The sequence below is a fragment of the Festucalex cinctus genome, chromosome 10, assembly GCF_051991245.1.
Source record: "Festucalex cinctus isolate MCC-2025b chromosome 10, RoL_Fcin_1.0, whole genome shotgun sequence".
In the NCBI taxonomy this organism is placed as follows: Eukaryota; Metazoa; Chordata; class Actinopteri; order Syngnathiformes; family Syngnathidae; genus Festucalex; species Festucalex cinctus.
In genome coordinates, this window is record NC_135420.1 from 23,758,624 (window position 1) to 23,774,324 (window position 15,701).

Genomic DNA, 15,701 nt, shown 5'->3' on the forward strand with positions numbered 1-15,701 from the left:
TGTGGCCTTTCAAGCGACCGCCCTCCCTTGCACATTTTGTCGTACTCTGGCTCACAGTCCATGTGAACCGATGCGCTCGCCGCACTAAAAGCAGTACGGCCTTGCCTGGTGTGTCAATGCTGACAGTCGAGCGAAGGCGCTGTCGTCGGTTCACGTTCCAGAAAACTGGGGAATTTCTCGACCTCAGACTGGAAAAAGTGGCGTAGAATGTTGCTTGAAATTGATGTATGATTATAATTACTTAAAAGGACTATACAACTGACCATATGTCTCCAAATAGTGTCCAATATTTCCTATATTTACCCAACAGTAGATGGTGGGAGGCCCTTAGAAGAAGAAAATAACAATTATTATTACTGATTGATACAATTTAAAATGCATAACGTAACTTAATTCATAAATACAGTGGTACAGTAAAGTTTTGGGGGTTTTTTTTCTTCCCCCATGATATGGCTGAGAATCACTGGCATCAGGTGTTGATGTATCGGTTATTTCACGATGTCCATTTTCTTTTTAAGATGACATTTGCTTGCGTGGTGGTTCTTGCGCGGTGGCCCCTCCCACTGCCGGTGCAGGAGAAAGCCGGGCCTTGTGGTCACTGAAACACAGGCTCCTTTGATGCGGCGTGTAGCCTTGCCCCTCTGCTGGGCCTTCACTCGCATGCGGAGCCTCGCCGCGTACAGACGGCGCTGCATTCATTAGATGTGGACGGGCTCTGCTTTTAGGCAAACAAGCACATAAATAGCAAGGTTGACAACCACAAGTCGTGCACAAGGAAGAGAAGGAGGGAGCGCAAAGTTTGAGTTGGTCGACGGGGAGGGGGACGGAAGCGAAGTTTGGGTCAGGAATTTTAACCACTGAGGGAGAGAGAGAGAGCGTTCCGGCGATGTTGTAGATTATGCAATGGGTTTAATGTTAGCATATGCAACTGCTGCTATTAATGTGCCAAAGGCAGACCAAGGAACAGTGAAAGGTTGTTGGTTTGGTGAGGTGTTTTATTATTTTTTAATTTTATTTTATGTTTTATTTTTTTAAGGCCAATTAGATGTGTCTCTGTTGGATGTGTTAAACTGAAATGCCTGTTATTTGTAATATATTGTTGCACAGTATCTTTGTTTTGTTTTTTTGCGGGATTATGTGTATTTAAAAGTTAGCTTAATGCTAACACATAATGGGAAACCCCGTTAGAAGTGCTAACATACCTTCTATGTAGTGTTGTATCTAATATCTAATCAAAGTAAACTCTTCTCAAGTCTACTGTATTTTTGTTTTCCTGTTTTAGCATTTTTGCTTATTCAATAATTCTGTGCTATTGCTAACCCTTTGCTAATATTTTTCTCCCTAGTTTTTTGTCACATTTTAGTTAGTATTTTTCCCCCCCCCCCCCCCTCAAATTCTATTCAGTAGTTGTTTTTTTTTGTAGTTAGTGCACTTTTGTTGTATTTTTTTTTAAATGTAGTATTATTTATTTTATTTATATATTTATTTTTTTATTTTTTTATTTTTTTGCTAATTTCTGGTTTTGCTATTATTTCTATCTTTACAGTATTTTGAGTTACTTGTGTGTGTTTTTTTTTCCTACCCCACACTGACAAGTTGTTTCTTTCCTTAACTTTCATTAGACTGTGTACTAAACAATATCGCCGATGGACCTCGCTAAGGTTTGGCCTGATCTAGGTTACACAGGTGCACTGAGTAGACTAGCGTCTAATCCTGATTACTACTGTGTTCTCACACATCCTGAACACCTGCGCATGTAAAATTAATGTGTGCTATGGTTGTTTGAGCTGGCTAACGGTTACTAGGTATGTGCAATAAACACTTACTAGCCCGGAGGTTTGTTGATGAAAGATCCACCCTGGATTGTAGACACCATCTAGACATGGCATCTTCCAGCTGAACAGCTGCTTTGTACTAATCCGCGGCCGCCACTTTCTCTGAACGTGATTGCGTGACCCGCTAACCCGCCTTACCGCTCGACCTCTGAGACATGCCGCTTCTCGACACGTCACTGCGTCGGATTTGCGTGAAATTACACAGGCCAGATGTGCTTTTTAGGTCATAGCCCACGCACTCATTAGTATAAATCATCAACTATGTACTTGTGCCTTTTACTATAGTGGGGATATTTCCCTTACTGTTTTCATGATAGATTGAATGCACTTTTACTTTTGGAGTCAGATGTCTCAAGTTGGTTCAAAATGCTGTTGCTCGCCTCTTAACTGAACCACGTTTGAGGAAGCACGTAACTCCCATTCTGGAACCTCTGCCTGTGCACTCAAGAATTCATTTTTAAGATTCTGCTATTGTTTTCAAGTCTCGAAATGTTCCTAGTCACCCCACCTTACCTCTCTGAGCTGCTCCAACCTTGCATGCATTCGTGCCCGTTGCCTCAGGTCAGCTGACCAGCTGTTCCTGGAAATACCGAAGTCTGAACAGAAATTTGGAAGCTTTTTCTGTCACTCTACTCTATACTATGGAATGACCTCCCCATGGACATTATTAGGATGTAGTTCAACAGAACTAGATTTTGATCCCTCATTTTTGTGTCTTGTTTTTATTGTTTTTGGCTTTGCTGCAGTTTTTAATGCTCAATTGTCTTACATTTTCTGTTCAATTTTGGGTGACATTCCAGAAATCTACAATAGACAAAAAATCTGTAAAGTAACAACCATATATTTACATTGTAATGTTTATATATTTTTTTAATGTTTTATCCAGACTAACGATACAAAATATGCACATGAGGTGCAGGTATTCTTTTTATCCATTTGGAGTTGCTAACATCACGTTCGTCACTGTATTGGTGCTTTTCAAGGTTGCATGACATGATTTGTGATTATAAAATTAGCCAGATATGATTCAATAATCTGCAACACAGTGAACTGCGATATGGTGACAGAGGACTGCACTTTCTCACACAGGACAACAATCTGGGAATTTAACGGTTTAGGCAGTGTGATATTGGGTAACTTATTTTGGGGTTTCAAACTGGTGACATTTAGAGTGTCAACCTTCACACTATAGTATTCAAACGTCTGTCCCCGAAAAGGTGTAATGTGCTTACGCATAAGTGGTGTCTGGAAATTCTTGGGTCTGCTTTTTGGTGGATACTGGATTACATGACATGGTCTCTCCGTGAACTTTGCAGAATGTTGTAACGTGAGACGAAACACCTCCGAATGCTTCTCCGGATTGCAGCGTGTCTGGATTGTGAGTTGAGTCAAAGACGATTTGTGGAAAATATGTAATAATCAGATTTTGATTCTTTGGTTTAGAATCGACTGAAATGACACATTGTGGAAAAATGAGTTTTACAACACTTATTAGCTGTTGTCAGCTCTAATCATTTGTAATTTTTTTGGTTAAATGCGGGACCTAAACTGCATCTCAAGTTGACTTGCACTACTTTCAACATTGTAGGCCAGTTCCTTTTTAAAAACCCGTCTTGTTTAAAAAAAAAAAAAAAAAAAAAACTATTTTACATTACAACCAGATGTCTAAGGCTATAATTTTGCCTGCTACATGTCCAAACCTCAAGTGACGTGTGTGCCGAGTACGTAGTAATTAGTTAGTTGGCCCAGAGAAAATAAACGCTGAAGAAGGCCGCCAGCAGCCACACTTGGCCACGCTTCCTACTCGCGTTGATGGGAAACGTGAAACCGTTTGTCGTTATTTACTTGCTTGTCTAAGTCGGGGAAAGTGGAATGATGGGAAGGGATGCATGAAGCAAATGCAGACAGCATTTATTTTCTTGTCGGGGTATGTTATGGAAAATTGATTGTTTAATAGCTGTTAGGCAAATACTTAGGTCTCTGTCGTGGCCGCCCACCCATCAAGTTTGAATTTAGACAACAAAGTTATGAATAACCGAAAAGCATTTCTGAGTGAGCTGTTCAGAATTTAGCTGCTAGCCACATGCCAGATATTTTACATAATCCCCCATCAACATGCTTTCGCTCCCCATAAATTGGCAGCTCGGTTTGGAGAAGATCCAGAGCCATTTTCAACTTCAAACAAGAGTTCAGACCAAATTATACACCCGCCGACACAGTCATTCGTGTTCTCATGAAGTCTACATTGACTTCATTACAAAAATGTTCCAGATTTGTGAAGTACAGCATCTCTTTTGCACCTCATCCCTTCAAGTCGCCCAACACGTTTGATGGCGTTAGGTCTGATTTCGGCCATTTAAAAACTCTTCTTCCATTGAAGCCATTGTTGATTCTGGATGAAAACCTGTTATGCAAAACTGCTCTTCATCAGACACGTTGAAGTTTTGTTTTTGTGATGTTGACACAGGGGTGAGATTATTACAATAATATTTGTTCCCCCACCCCCCTCCCCCCCATGTTCTTTCAGCCAAGAGCTTTCGGGCAGGATCTTCTCTCGGAGGTGTTTCTGAGAGGCAACCTCATCGAGAGTGATTACTTTGGGCTGGAGTTTCAGAGCATGCAGATGAACTGGGTGTGTAGATCGATGTGCATATACACACACACTCACCTTGAATAAACTGTCAAAGGCAAACAGCATCTCAAAGGCTTGAAAGTTGACGGTTTGGTGCTGACGAGAAGAAGAAATGTAAAGTATTTGTCATGCAAAAAGCTTAATTTTTTTAAATGGCCCAGCCAAAAGACTTAGTAGCATGTGTCCCAATACTTTTGCCTGTATAATCCAGGCTGGTGGTCATCTAAAAGTCAACTATCTGTTTGTGTCCATTCAGCTTTGGCTGGAGCCCACCAAACTCATTGTGAAGCAAGTCAGAAGTAAGTTGGAATAACATTAATATGAATTTAATAACACCGGATACGGTTTAATCTAATGTTTTGTTTGTTTTTTCAGGACCGGCAAATTCTCTGTTTAGACTGGCTGTGAAATTCTTCCCCCCAGACCCTGGTCAGCTGCAGGAGGAGTTCACCAGGTCCTAAATTACAAACTCACAAATCACAACAATGAACAAGCCAAATCTGGGCTTGACTTATCATTGTACACACAACCCGATGCTGCTTATTTTGACACTAAACCTGTGTTTTATTATTTCTTTACTTTTTTTTTGTAGGTACTTGTTCTCACTGCAGATGAAAAGGGATTTGATGGAGGGACGCTTGATCTGCACAGAAAACACCGGAGCCCTCCTCGCCTCTCACCTCGTCCAATGTACACTTGAAAACCATTTGGTTATCATTAAAGTAGACATGAATACGTGATGCAAGTAGAGAATACAATTTGTGTAGGAATGCTGAACAGCTCAAGATGACTTGAAACATGAAATTCACTGAATTGTAGATTGTAAGGCTTGATGTTGCGATGGTCTCTGTTTGAACATATGAAACGTAATCATCCTGTCTTTTATCCCCAGCCGAGATCGGCGACTACGACGCGGCCGCCGACCGAGACTTCCTGATGAACAATAAGCTGCTGCCGTACCAAGAGAAGGTCCTGGAGGCCATTGTAGACTTCCACCGCAGACACCTGTAAGTGTTTGCCCTCCTGCTGGTGACCCCTTAAAGCTTACATGGCTGTACCAGTTTTCTTTTACTTTGCTGTGAAAGCATGTTGAAGTTTTGAATGTTAACTTTTCAGTTATGCTTTTAAAATATGTTAACTTATTTGTATTATATGATTCATATTTTTATACTTAATTTGTATTACATATGTATTTTTCTTTACAATATTCCGTGTTACGAATTACCTTTATTTTTTTTTATTTTTTTTTTAACTCTTGCATTTAGTTTGTTTGTTTTCTTTGGATTTATCTTTTAAAAAGATCTAGATGTATTTAGTAGTGTATCTGATTTATTCCTGTATTTTAATTTCATTTTTATAAGATACACATTTTTTTTATGGTTTATTTTTACTTTGAGTGACCTTAGCGGTTTTGTGTGTATGTATACATTATTTCATTTATCCTAAAGCTGTCAAAATTAAACGAGTAATCGATTATCAAAATCGACAACATTTTTAATAATAGAACAATTGTTTGGAGCTATTTTTTTTTAATGAAAATTGTCCAAATCCTCTGATTTCAGCATATCAACAGGAATAGTTCACTGATTTCTGTAGTACTCTGTGTAGTCCTTCATGAAAGAAGACTGATCATCTTCTTTGATTAATCAAAATAAGACATTTGCAAACTTCTTTTTTTTTTTTTTTACTTTGCAAAACAATGACCGAACCGGCAATATAGGACAACATCAATCTCCCTTTGTGAAGTACAAAATAAACGCCACTCACTGGTTAATAAACAGTAATCAGGGAAAATTTATTTTTTATTTTTTTTTGTAATGCACTTTAATGCAAAACTAAAATGAATCAGAATAAACAGATTCTAAAAATATTCGATAGTGCAGCACTAATTTATTTTTAAATTAATACATATTTGCTCTTTAAATAAAAAAAGACTAATGATGTGTATGTACATACTTTGTATGTGATTTAGTTATATATTACGTTTACACATATCATATATTTTATGTATTTATTTTTAGTTATTTATTTGAATTTTTTTACTCTATGCAGTGGCCGAATTTGCCATCTTTAGTTAGTAAAGAGTGCATATTTGCACTTTTCCCAATATTCTCCTCCAACAGGGTTGTTTTTTGTTTTTTTTCCCCTCAACACTCTGCACTAGTTTACTAATCTCTCCCCTCGCTTGCGTACAAGCAGCCTAATCCCCCTCGTCCTCCGTCTCCCTCTCTGTCCTCGCTCTATTAGCCTTAAGGCCAGTAGGGCAGCAGGGGAAGGGCCCTAAGGAGATTTAACTGCTTAACGGATCACCCAAATTAGAATGCAGTGATGATTGGATGGATATGTCCTTCTAACATGCTTGTAATCACTTCTTTTTATTTATTTATTATTTATTTATTTATTTTTATTTTTTTAATATGAAATCCTGGAAGTCAGCATAGTCTTGTTGAGCACCAATCTGGAACTGATTAGCAAACAGCCATTAGAAAACAGCTGCCCCTGACACCAGTTTTACTGCACTCACATGAAATTGGATGGGACGTTTCGTCCATGACTGAACAATGTCAAGCATCTATGTCTGAAATTGAGCAGTGGGTTTCCCCATTTTGGTTGAGCCTTGCAACGCTCCGTTTGTTATTACAGTCCAATGTGATCAATGCCGGCGTGTGTCAAAAAAATCTTTGTTTGTTGACCCCCTGCAGTGGCCAGACCCCCGCCGAATCAGACTTCCAAATCTTAGAGATTGCTCGCAAGCTGGAGATGTACGGCGTGCGCTTCCACCCGGCGGCCGACCGAGAAGGCACCAAGATCAACCTGGCCGTGGCTCACATGGGCCTTCAGGTCTTTCAGGTGATCTTCCGTTGATGCTCACTGTCGCATGCTGTTGCGAAACTCCCGCCTGAATACACCCGGGCTCCTTTTCAGGGCCACACCAAAATTAACACCTTCAATTGGTCCAAAATTCGCAAGCTGAGCTTCAAGCGGAAGCGCTTCCTGATCAAGCTCCACCCAGAAGTCCATGTACGTATGAAAGCTCAGATAACTGATCTCGGATCAGATGCGACGGATGCGGTCTCTCTTGTGGTTCCAGGGCCCACATCAAGACACTCTTGAGTTCATGATGGGCAGCAGGGACCAGTGCAAGGTCTTCTGGAAGATCTGTGTGGAATATCACTCCTTTTTCCGTCTTTTTGACCAACCCCAGCCAAAACCCAAGACCCTACTTTTCACTAGAGGCTCTTCTTTCCGATACAGGTGTGCTTTGATTAGTATTTTAATGCTACCTTTCGCTAAGGCCCTGGTGAAACCTATTTGGTCATCCAGCAATGATGACGGTGTGCAAACAAACTTTTCAAGTTATTGATTGTAGTTTGTTCTTTTCAGTGGGAGGACACAGAAGCAGCTTGTGGAGTATGTGAGGGAAAATGGATCCAAGAGAACACCGTATCAGAGGTGTGTGTTAATTTGAATTTAACTAATTAGTTTACGTAAATTTTGGTTATCAAATGACTTCACATTGTCTTGATAATATCTCTGATTTTGCAGGAGGAACAGTAAAATCCAGACGTCGTCTCGCTCCTTCACCATAGATGTGCCAAAACAGGTCAGTTTGTCAATTTTGCTCTGTTTTTAAATTTGATTTTTACATGCAGTTTGTAGCCAGAATATTAGGTACAGCTACTGTTATGAGATTGATCACATTATCTGCCTTTACAAAGATAAAGTTTTTCAAAGTGCTAGTTCAGGAGTCTGCAACCTGCAGTTCTGGAGAGTTCTGGAGTTCTGGCTCTTTAGTCCCTCTGCTGTGGCTTCCCGTGGATGTCTTAAAAAAAAAAAAAAAAAAAAAAAAAAAAAAAAACTTACATGTTGATTTTTATTTTTTTAGATAAAATATTCTATAAATTAATTAATGATTAAATAATAAATAATTGTCAGAAAGAGATGAAAGATAGATTAAAGTTTTAAAAACTGCCTAAAAATGTTAAAAAAGTGACCATATAACATCCAAAAAGGAAGAGTATAAGCAGAAAATTATCATAAGATGTCCATGAAATTGCCAAAAATGTCAGTGAATTGAATGTAAAAAAAAAAAAAGAAGAAAAAAAAAAGAGAAAAAGTCAGAAAATAAAATGTTGAAAAAAGTAACCATAAAATGTCCAAAAAGAAAAGCAGAAAAATACATTGAAATGTCTTTGGAATTAAAATAATAATAATAATAAAAAATGTTATTTTTTTTAAAGGCAGAAAAGAAAAACGTTCAAGAAGTAATTATAAAATATCCAAAAACTAAAGAAATCCAGAAAATTACCATAAAATGGCCACAAAGTTGCCAAAAATGTCAGAAAATTGATAGCACAAAAGTCGGAAAAATTGTCAAAAAATAGCCATAGGATGTCCAAAAAAGGAAAAGGAAGAAAATTAACATATATCTATAAAGTTGCCAAGAATTTTTAGAAATTTGACAGAAAGGCAGAAAAGTCTAAAAATGTATGAAAAATGACAACGGTAATAACAAAAAATCCAAAAATGGAAGATGAAAGGTAGAAGAAAATGAATTGGATGCTGCATATAAATAAAGATGATTTGACTTGACATTAAACTAACACTAACACACTGTTTCGTTCATCACAATGTTCAAATATTATATGAAACCAGGCAGATTTTTTTGTTATTTATTTGGCTCCAGTATGCATACAATACTTATGCTATCTGACATCTGGTAACAAGAACTATAAGTTACTGGAACTGTTCCGAAACTGAGCTTCATTATATTGAAGGTAAAGGCAGATCGAAGCAGATGAGAATGTGTACCTACTGTATTTCCATTGGTCGTCACGGTGCTTTGTTGTGGTCGCAGAGCTTGTCGTTCAACGAGCGTCTCCGGACGCCGTGCTCCCCTCCCTCGTCCTCGGTGCCCTTCCATTCGCCGCACAACTCCAGCATCAGCCCGCGAAAAGACCCCTCAGCTTACCACCATCAGCAGCAGCCACCTTCACCCGCCATGTCGCCGGCGTCCCCTCAACAGCAGCAGCAGCCTCACATCCCCCCGAAGGAAGAAGTCGTGAACGGCGCCAATCCCCCGACTCACTACTCTTTTCCAGGTGCTCCCACCACCGCCCGCTTCAGCCCCGCGTTTGTGTGTGTAGAAGGTGGCACCACGCAGTCACATGCGGCCAAAAATGAGGGTACTAAACCTTTTGGTAGGTGGGCAGGCAGGAAAGGGGTTCTCACCCCCGAGGCTTTCGAGGCCGAGCTTTTGCGAACCAAACAAATGTTCTCGCCGCTGCGCATCACCGAGGAGTTTATAGACGACGATCCCACGCAAATGTCCTTCTACGGGGGCGGGGTGGAGGCCTACCCTTACGGGCGCGATGACGACGCGGAGCAGTTTGATTACGAGCGCGCTAAGAACGGGCTCTTCAGCGTGGGTATCGAAGACCTGAACGGCGTCGTGGTGGGTCATTCCGAGACCAGCTCCTTGCTCAACAACCGCTCCGAGTGCAGCTCGCTGGTCAACCTGGGGCTCAGTTCCGCCGGCGAGTCAATGTCGGCCGCTCCGGACTCGGCCTCCTCGCTGCGCCTGCCGGGCTCCGATGTCCAGTCGGAGGCCAGCTCCATGGTCAACTTCCCGGCGTGCTCGGTGCGCTCTGAGAGCAGCTCGGCCGTGCAGTTCAGCGATTTGGTCGAGCAGCTGGAGCAGCTCAGCTACCCGCCCACCGCTACCGAGGGCTCCGGGAACGGCAGCTCCGACTCGGACTCAGATTGGGGCTCGGACAGCGTCCTTCCGCCGGAGCAGAACCTGTTTTACAGCAACTCGCTCGCCGGGAATGCTGGCATTGAGGGATTTCTACTTCAGTGCCATAACCTGCAGGCCCTGGCCCTCGCAGACCCTCCTGGACCTGCCCAAATTTAGTTGAAATCCTAACAGAACCGCATCGTTTCGACAATTAGTTTACACAAAAGCGCTGTTTTACAGAATGAAAACCGGTCTCAAGGCAAAAGTTTCAGGAATTATTGGATCTCGGCACTTGGACAGTACGTCATGGATCAAAACTGGGTCCAATCCGGCGCTTCAGATTCCGCCTCAAAGGCTCTTGGATTCTGGATAGTACAACCTTTTGGCCTAGGAACTAAATTCTGACAAAGTGGGGCCCAAAATGATGTCGCTTTGGCTGTTCGTTTACTAAAAACAAACAACAACAACAACAACAACAACAAAGTTTTGAATACTGCGAATGCAAAATCAGCAGTTCTATCTAAATTTCTTCAAACGTTTACAAATTACTATACTACTTGGACCTACATTCAGATAATAGTTGTAACAGTCCATTGTTGCTTTGGCCAACATAGTTTACACAGTAAAAAATAAAAAAAATAAAAGTGTTTTCCGCTCAAAAGCTGCATTTCCATCCACCTAAGGTTCTTGGAGCTTTCATTCTTGGCACTTGTGCAGTAGTTTCTAGAAATTAAAAGTTTTGGATCTGTAGCCCTCCTAGAATGGTTTTCTTTTGGCCTGGAACTGAAGTCAGACAAAAGTTCCAGTAGTGCAAACACTGAATGATTCTTCTGAAGTTCCCATGGCTGCCGCCTAGTCCATCTGTGTTAATTTAGAGGCCATTTAGATGAAAATTTGCATATTAAGTGGTCAGCCTTCCTGGGGAAGGATTTGTGGCACTGACAACTACTGGCCTGGCATTTGTATAGCAGTATGCCACAATGTTGTCAGTACATTTGTTTTTTTTATTTTTTATTTTACTGAAGTAAAATTTATATTTCATTGATACACAGCAGCAGCACTTCTTGTCCTTAATGACTAAATCCTTAGTATGTATAGGATCCACATATTGTTGCTGTTGGGTGGAACCCTCTCATGTCCAAAATTCAAAGAAACGCCATCTTGCTTGAGTTACCCAACACTGCATTATTCAGAATGTATGGAAATAATGTTTACCCGTTGTTGTCTTTAAAAAGAAACCGAATTTCAATCTTGTAGCAGCATAAGGCCGCACGGCTCCCGCAGAGAGGGAAGAGGCGAATTTTTATTTTTTATTTTTTGAAAGTTCAAGAGAGCTTTGTATAGTGTTTGATTAGTTAGATTTTGCACTTTAAAATGGTTAACCTGTAAAACTATTTACAGCTGATGAGGAGACATGTTTGTAGAGATTTTTTTTTCATATATTTTTTTTTAAAACATATGAGCTTTCCGCCCCACAGTGACAATATACAGTAGCTGCTGCAGCATAGAATTTGTATCATTGCAAAGTAGTTGCAATTGAAGGTTTATCTTATTTTTATTCTGTCCATATCTAGACACATGCAGGAAACCATTCCTGCTATGTGTTGGTATTCATATAATATGTGTATAAATATTGTTACTACTCTTATTACTCTACTTCCTGTGGTTTGTCAATCCTGATCATAAGGGATGGATGGCATTTTTATTGTCCTTGGTGCTTCTTGGTTGTGAATTGCCGAGTCTTAGGGTGGAGTTGGAAGTATTTGCAGTGATCCTTCGCTGACACCTGCTGGCTAAAGCAGCTGTTGTTTGGAGTTTGGTTACGGTGACTCTCGACTACTGCTCAATGAAGGATGTCGGCTGCCGATGAGCCATTTTGTCCCTCGTGAATGTATCCGAATAGAAGACTCATTGTAGATATGTAAATGTGACGCTTGTGTGTCACAAGATTTGGTTTTCAGGGCCTTTTAAGGGTGTTGGCATGAGTTAATTTCAGGGTTTTCTTTGCATGTTGTCTTTTGAGTATCTAGTGTAGAGCTTCAACTGGTGGCTTCTCCCCATTTTAGATTTCTCATTTACATGCCTCAGGATGACCAAATCAAAAGGCTACCACCTTTTACAATAGCCATGTTGCCTGACGAGTTAGAGCTTTGAGTTTTATTTATGGCAAGTCATTAAACTTTGCTACCACACTCGGCCACATGCCATGATGAAAATGTTTGGCATATTTGACATGTTTGTCCATGAAAGACCTCAAATCATCTTTCACCATTGAAATGAATGGCTCGGAAATCAACACTCATAAGTCGAATCTCTCGTACCTCAAGGCACTCATTATACACGCAATGTCTCGCTTCCCAATCTGTGTAATGCGTAAATGTTCCTTTCAAACTCTTGGCAAGGTCTTTTATCACAGAAATAACCTTAACCATAAGCCTCTTCTCAAATAAGTGCTTGATACGTTGCAGTTAAGCAACCTCTATTTGAGGAAAAGTAATTATTGATAATGTCATCTTTTGAGTACATTTTCTTCTTTTTGAAGGTCAATTTAGTCTGTGTGCAGCACTTGCGCTTCTGTGCCTTGCAAGTACGTCTCAGGTGTACATTTCTTACATTTCTCTTTTTTTTTTCTTTCTTTTTTTTTGTTACATTACATCATAGTGTGTTTGCAGCTATAACGCCACTGTGATGTAATTGTACTTAACTCACCAGTCGTATGTCACTTTGACTGTTGTGTTCCGTAGGAGTATCGGTTTTAATTATGTTTTGCTTGGTGCCCCTTCGCACATTTAATGTAGTTGCGGTGGGTATTGAGAGCGAAACCCTGTTAAAGTACATCAACTTTTTCTGATAGCAAAATACGCCACAAAAATTCTAACCTGTACAATAAAATAAGAACAAAGAACAAAATAGTTTGAAGCGCTTTAAGAAAATAATGAATCACAAAATGTCTTTACTGATGAGTGCGTCATTTTTTTCCCTGCAATCTAACATTTCTTTTAATTAAACAAAAATACAAATATTATTTTCCCCACAGCAACCTATAATTCCTGTTGTTGTTTTTTTTTTTAAATAAATAGCGATTCAGCTAGAAATTCTGTTTTGGGGTGGGGGGGTATTCCATTATTATTATTTTTTTTTCCCCCCATGTATTTTCTCCAGCCTAAATTTTGGCCCCAAAAAAGTGACCAATTTCTAGAAATTTTATAGCAAAAAAAAAGGTCTTTCATTGCTACCTTAGTTTTTTTTTTTTTTTTTTTTTTTTTTTTTTTTTTTTTTTTTTTTTTTACTGATTTTTGGGTGTAAAACTTTTCCATTAGTAACTCAATTGTACTGGTTATAATGCACTTTTTTTATTTTTATTTTTTTTATTTTAGCAAAACAAGAACATTAATGATATTTTCCTCCTCATTTATTTGACAAACTTGATCATACTAACTCACTTTCCATACCCACTGTTAAATTCTCCATGACGGGGCTGACAGTTATGCACTTACTTAGACGTCCGTTCGTCACCGCAACCGCCGACTAATCTGCAACACATGTATATTTTAAGTCCAAATGTACTTTATATGTTTTGTATGTTTCTCTCAAGAAGAATAAAGACAAGTACCACACATGTTGGACTTTAAACATTCTTTTTGGAGATAGGAATCCACGTTACACCACAAATGTATATTTCTACCTATGATATACTCAAGTCTTGGGGATTAAAAAAAACATATAGTAGTTGTAGTTAAAGGCATGATTGACTGGATCCTAGCTTTGTGTGAGTGTGTATTTTTTCTATTTTGACAAGCTTGTAGCCAAAGTCATTTGAAAGAAATTCTGCCCCTCCCTCCTGTCTGGTGCATGCCCGTTGCAGATAAACTATAAACAACTCCACGCCCTCCAGACGGACCACATTCCTGATTAGTTGTGAGCAATTGTTTCCGGGTCACAGAGAAACTTTTTTTCTTTCTCTTCCCTTTCTCCTTCCTCCACTCCCACCCACTTTTTTTCCCCTATTTTTTTTTTTTTTTTTTTTTTTTGTGAGTGTGTGTTGTATTTAGACAAGTGGAAGAGCAGCTGTGTGCTGACCTAAGAGAAAGCTGTAGGAGGATGTTCGTAGTGTGCACTTTTGGTAGTGGTTTGATTTTGATTCTGAGTCTGAATCATCTGTTCTTCTCGCTGAGGCTTGTCCAAACAATAGCCGAGGAGGGAGAAAATGTGGGAAACATTAGGCGCTTTTTTATTGACCGCAGGAATTTAAACCAGGAACTTTTGGAGGGCCGTTTGTACAACGGAAACTATTGCATACTCACTATCTGTGCCGTGCTCGGGCCCACTTGTCACCTAAAGTCTGGTGTGTTTGTCTCATGTCAGCCATCTTTATACAATTGGATGTAAACAAAAGTTATAGAAATATTCTACAGAGTAAACAAAGAAGGTCACATTGCATGCGGGTGTGTACAGTGGTCGTGTCATGATTAGTGTAATGGCGTCTTCGTGCAAAACCAACCTCGCACAATAGAAATAAACAGAACCACGAGAAATGATCCACTAGTTTAAATAAAACAGAGAAGTCCACGCCACATGCACTGGAAGACATGAAGTACTATTGTAAACTTGTGTTGCTGTGTTATTATGAATCTTGATGCTTATTTTGGAAACTGCCACCATTTTCACAATAGAAATAATCCATAAAGTCCACAGTACAGTCATTCTCAATACTGTCATGCAATCATTCGTCATGGAAGTTTTTTAGGATAACTGCCACGTTGCACATTAGAAATAAACAGATAAAACTGCAAATAATCCATAGAGTAAAGAAAAACAAGTCCTCAGCACGTATAGCACGTGCAGTCCTGTGGCCGAAGACGTGAAGTATTACCATAATGTAATTACTCTTGAGTAGTGGTAACTACCACATCTTTTAACACCGAGTCTGCAATATGCTTATTCCTTTTGAAATGCTTTAGAAATAAAGTTGAGTTGATCATATCTGTTAAAATCACATTTTCTACCCAACAAACAAGGGCTGAACAAATACACCAATTCAAATAGATATTACGATAAATTGTTTGGAAGAATTTTGTGAAGTTGTCGTAGTGAACGCTTAAACGACTGCAAGTCAGAGTGTTTAGTAAGTTAGACTTAACTTTTATGTGTAATAAGTCAGATATTGTTCATCATAATAACTTTTTTGCTTGTCGTGTTTTGTTTTTGTTTTTTTGTTGTTTTTTTTTAATTGCACGGAAATCGTTCATCCCTACAGCAAACCTGTGTCCTAATCGTCGTCCTTGTGTGCAGACACGGCGTTGGACAGCCCCCAGCTGTCGCCTTTCGATGCCACCGGCCCTCTTTGCCTGTCGCCCTCCTTCCAGATGTCCACTCTCAGCCTACCGGGCCAGGCCACCGCCACCGCCGTCTCCTCGCCCCTGCAAAGCCCCGTCCTGAGCGAGGTGGGCAGCAATGCCAGACTAGAGGAGGAGGAGGAGGGCAGGAGGAAGGTATA

At 39.9% G+C, this 15,701-nt stretch overlaps 1 protein-coding gene across 5 annotated transcripts in view; it reads left to right on the top strand.

The window, feature by feature from the left end:
* Window positions 1-15,701, top strand: part of farp2 (FERM, RhoGEF and pleckstrin domain protein 2) — a 30,382-nt gene that overhangs the window by 5,886 nt on the left and 8,795 nt on the right. For 4 of the 5 annotated variants that reach the window (XR_013285209.1, XM_077533170.1, XM_077533167.1 and 1 more), the window contains exons 3-14: window positions 4,363-4,467; window positions 4,724-4,766; window positions 4,843-4,921; window positions 5,060-5,157; window positions 5,360-5,474; window positions 7,170-7,317; window positions 7,393-7,488; window positions 7,559-7,722; window positions 7,852-7,920; window positions 8,014-8,071; window positions 9,326-9,569; window positions 15,497-15,696. Coding sequence is in view for 4 of the 5 variants with exons in the window: in XM_077533170.1 (XP_077389296.1) it covers window positions 4,363-4,467; window positions 4,724-4,766; window positions 4,843-4,921; window positions 5,060-5,157; window positions 5,360-5,474; window positions 7,170-7,317; window positions 7,393-7,488; window positions 7,559-7,722; window positions 7,852-7,920; window positions 8,014-8,071; window positions 9,326-9,569; window positions 15,497-15,696 (1,419 nt within the window). In the remaining variant the exon portion in view is untranslated. The remainder of the gene's footprint in view (window positions 1-4,362; window positions 4,468-4,723; window positions 4,767-4,842; window positions 4,922-5,059; window positions 5,158-5,359; window positions 5,475-7,169; window positions 7,318-7,392; window positions 7,489-7,558; window positions 7,723-7,851; window positions 7,921-8,013; window positions 8,072-9,325; window positions 9,570-15,496; window positions 15,697-15,701) is intronic. The other variant, XM_077533171.1, reaches the window with a different exon arrangement.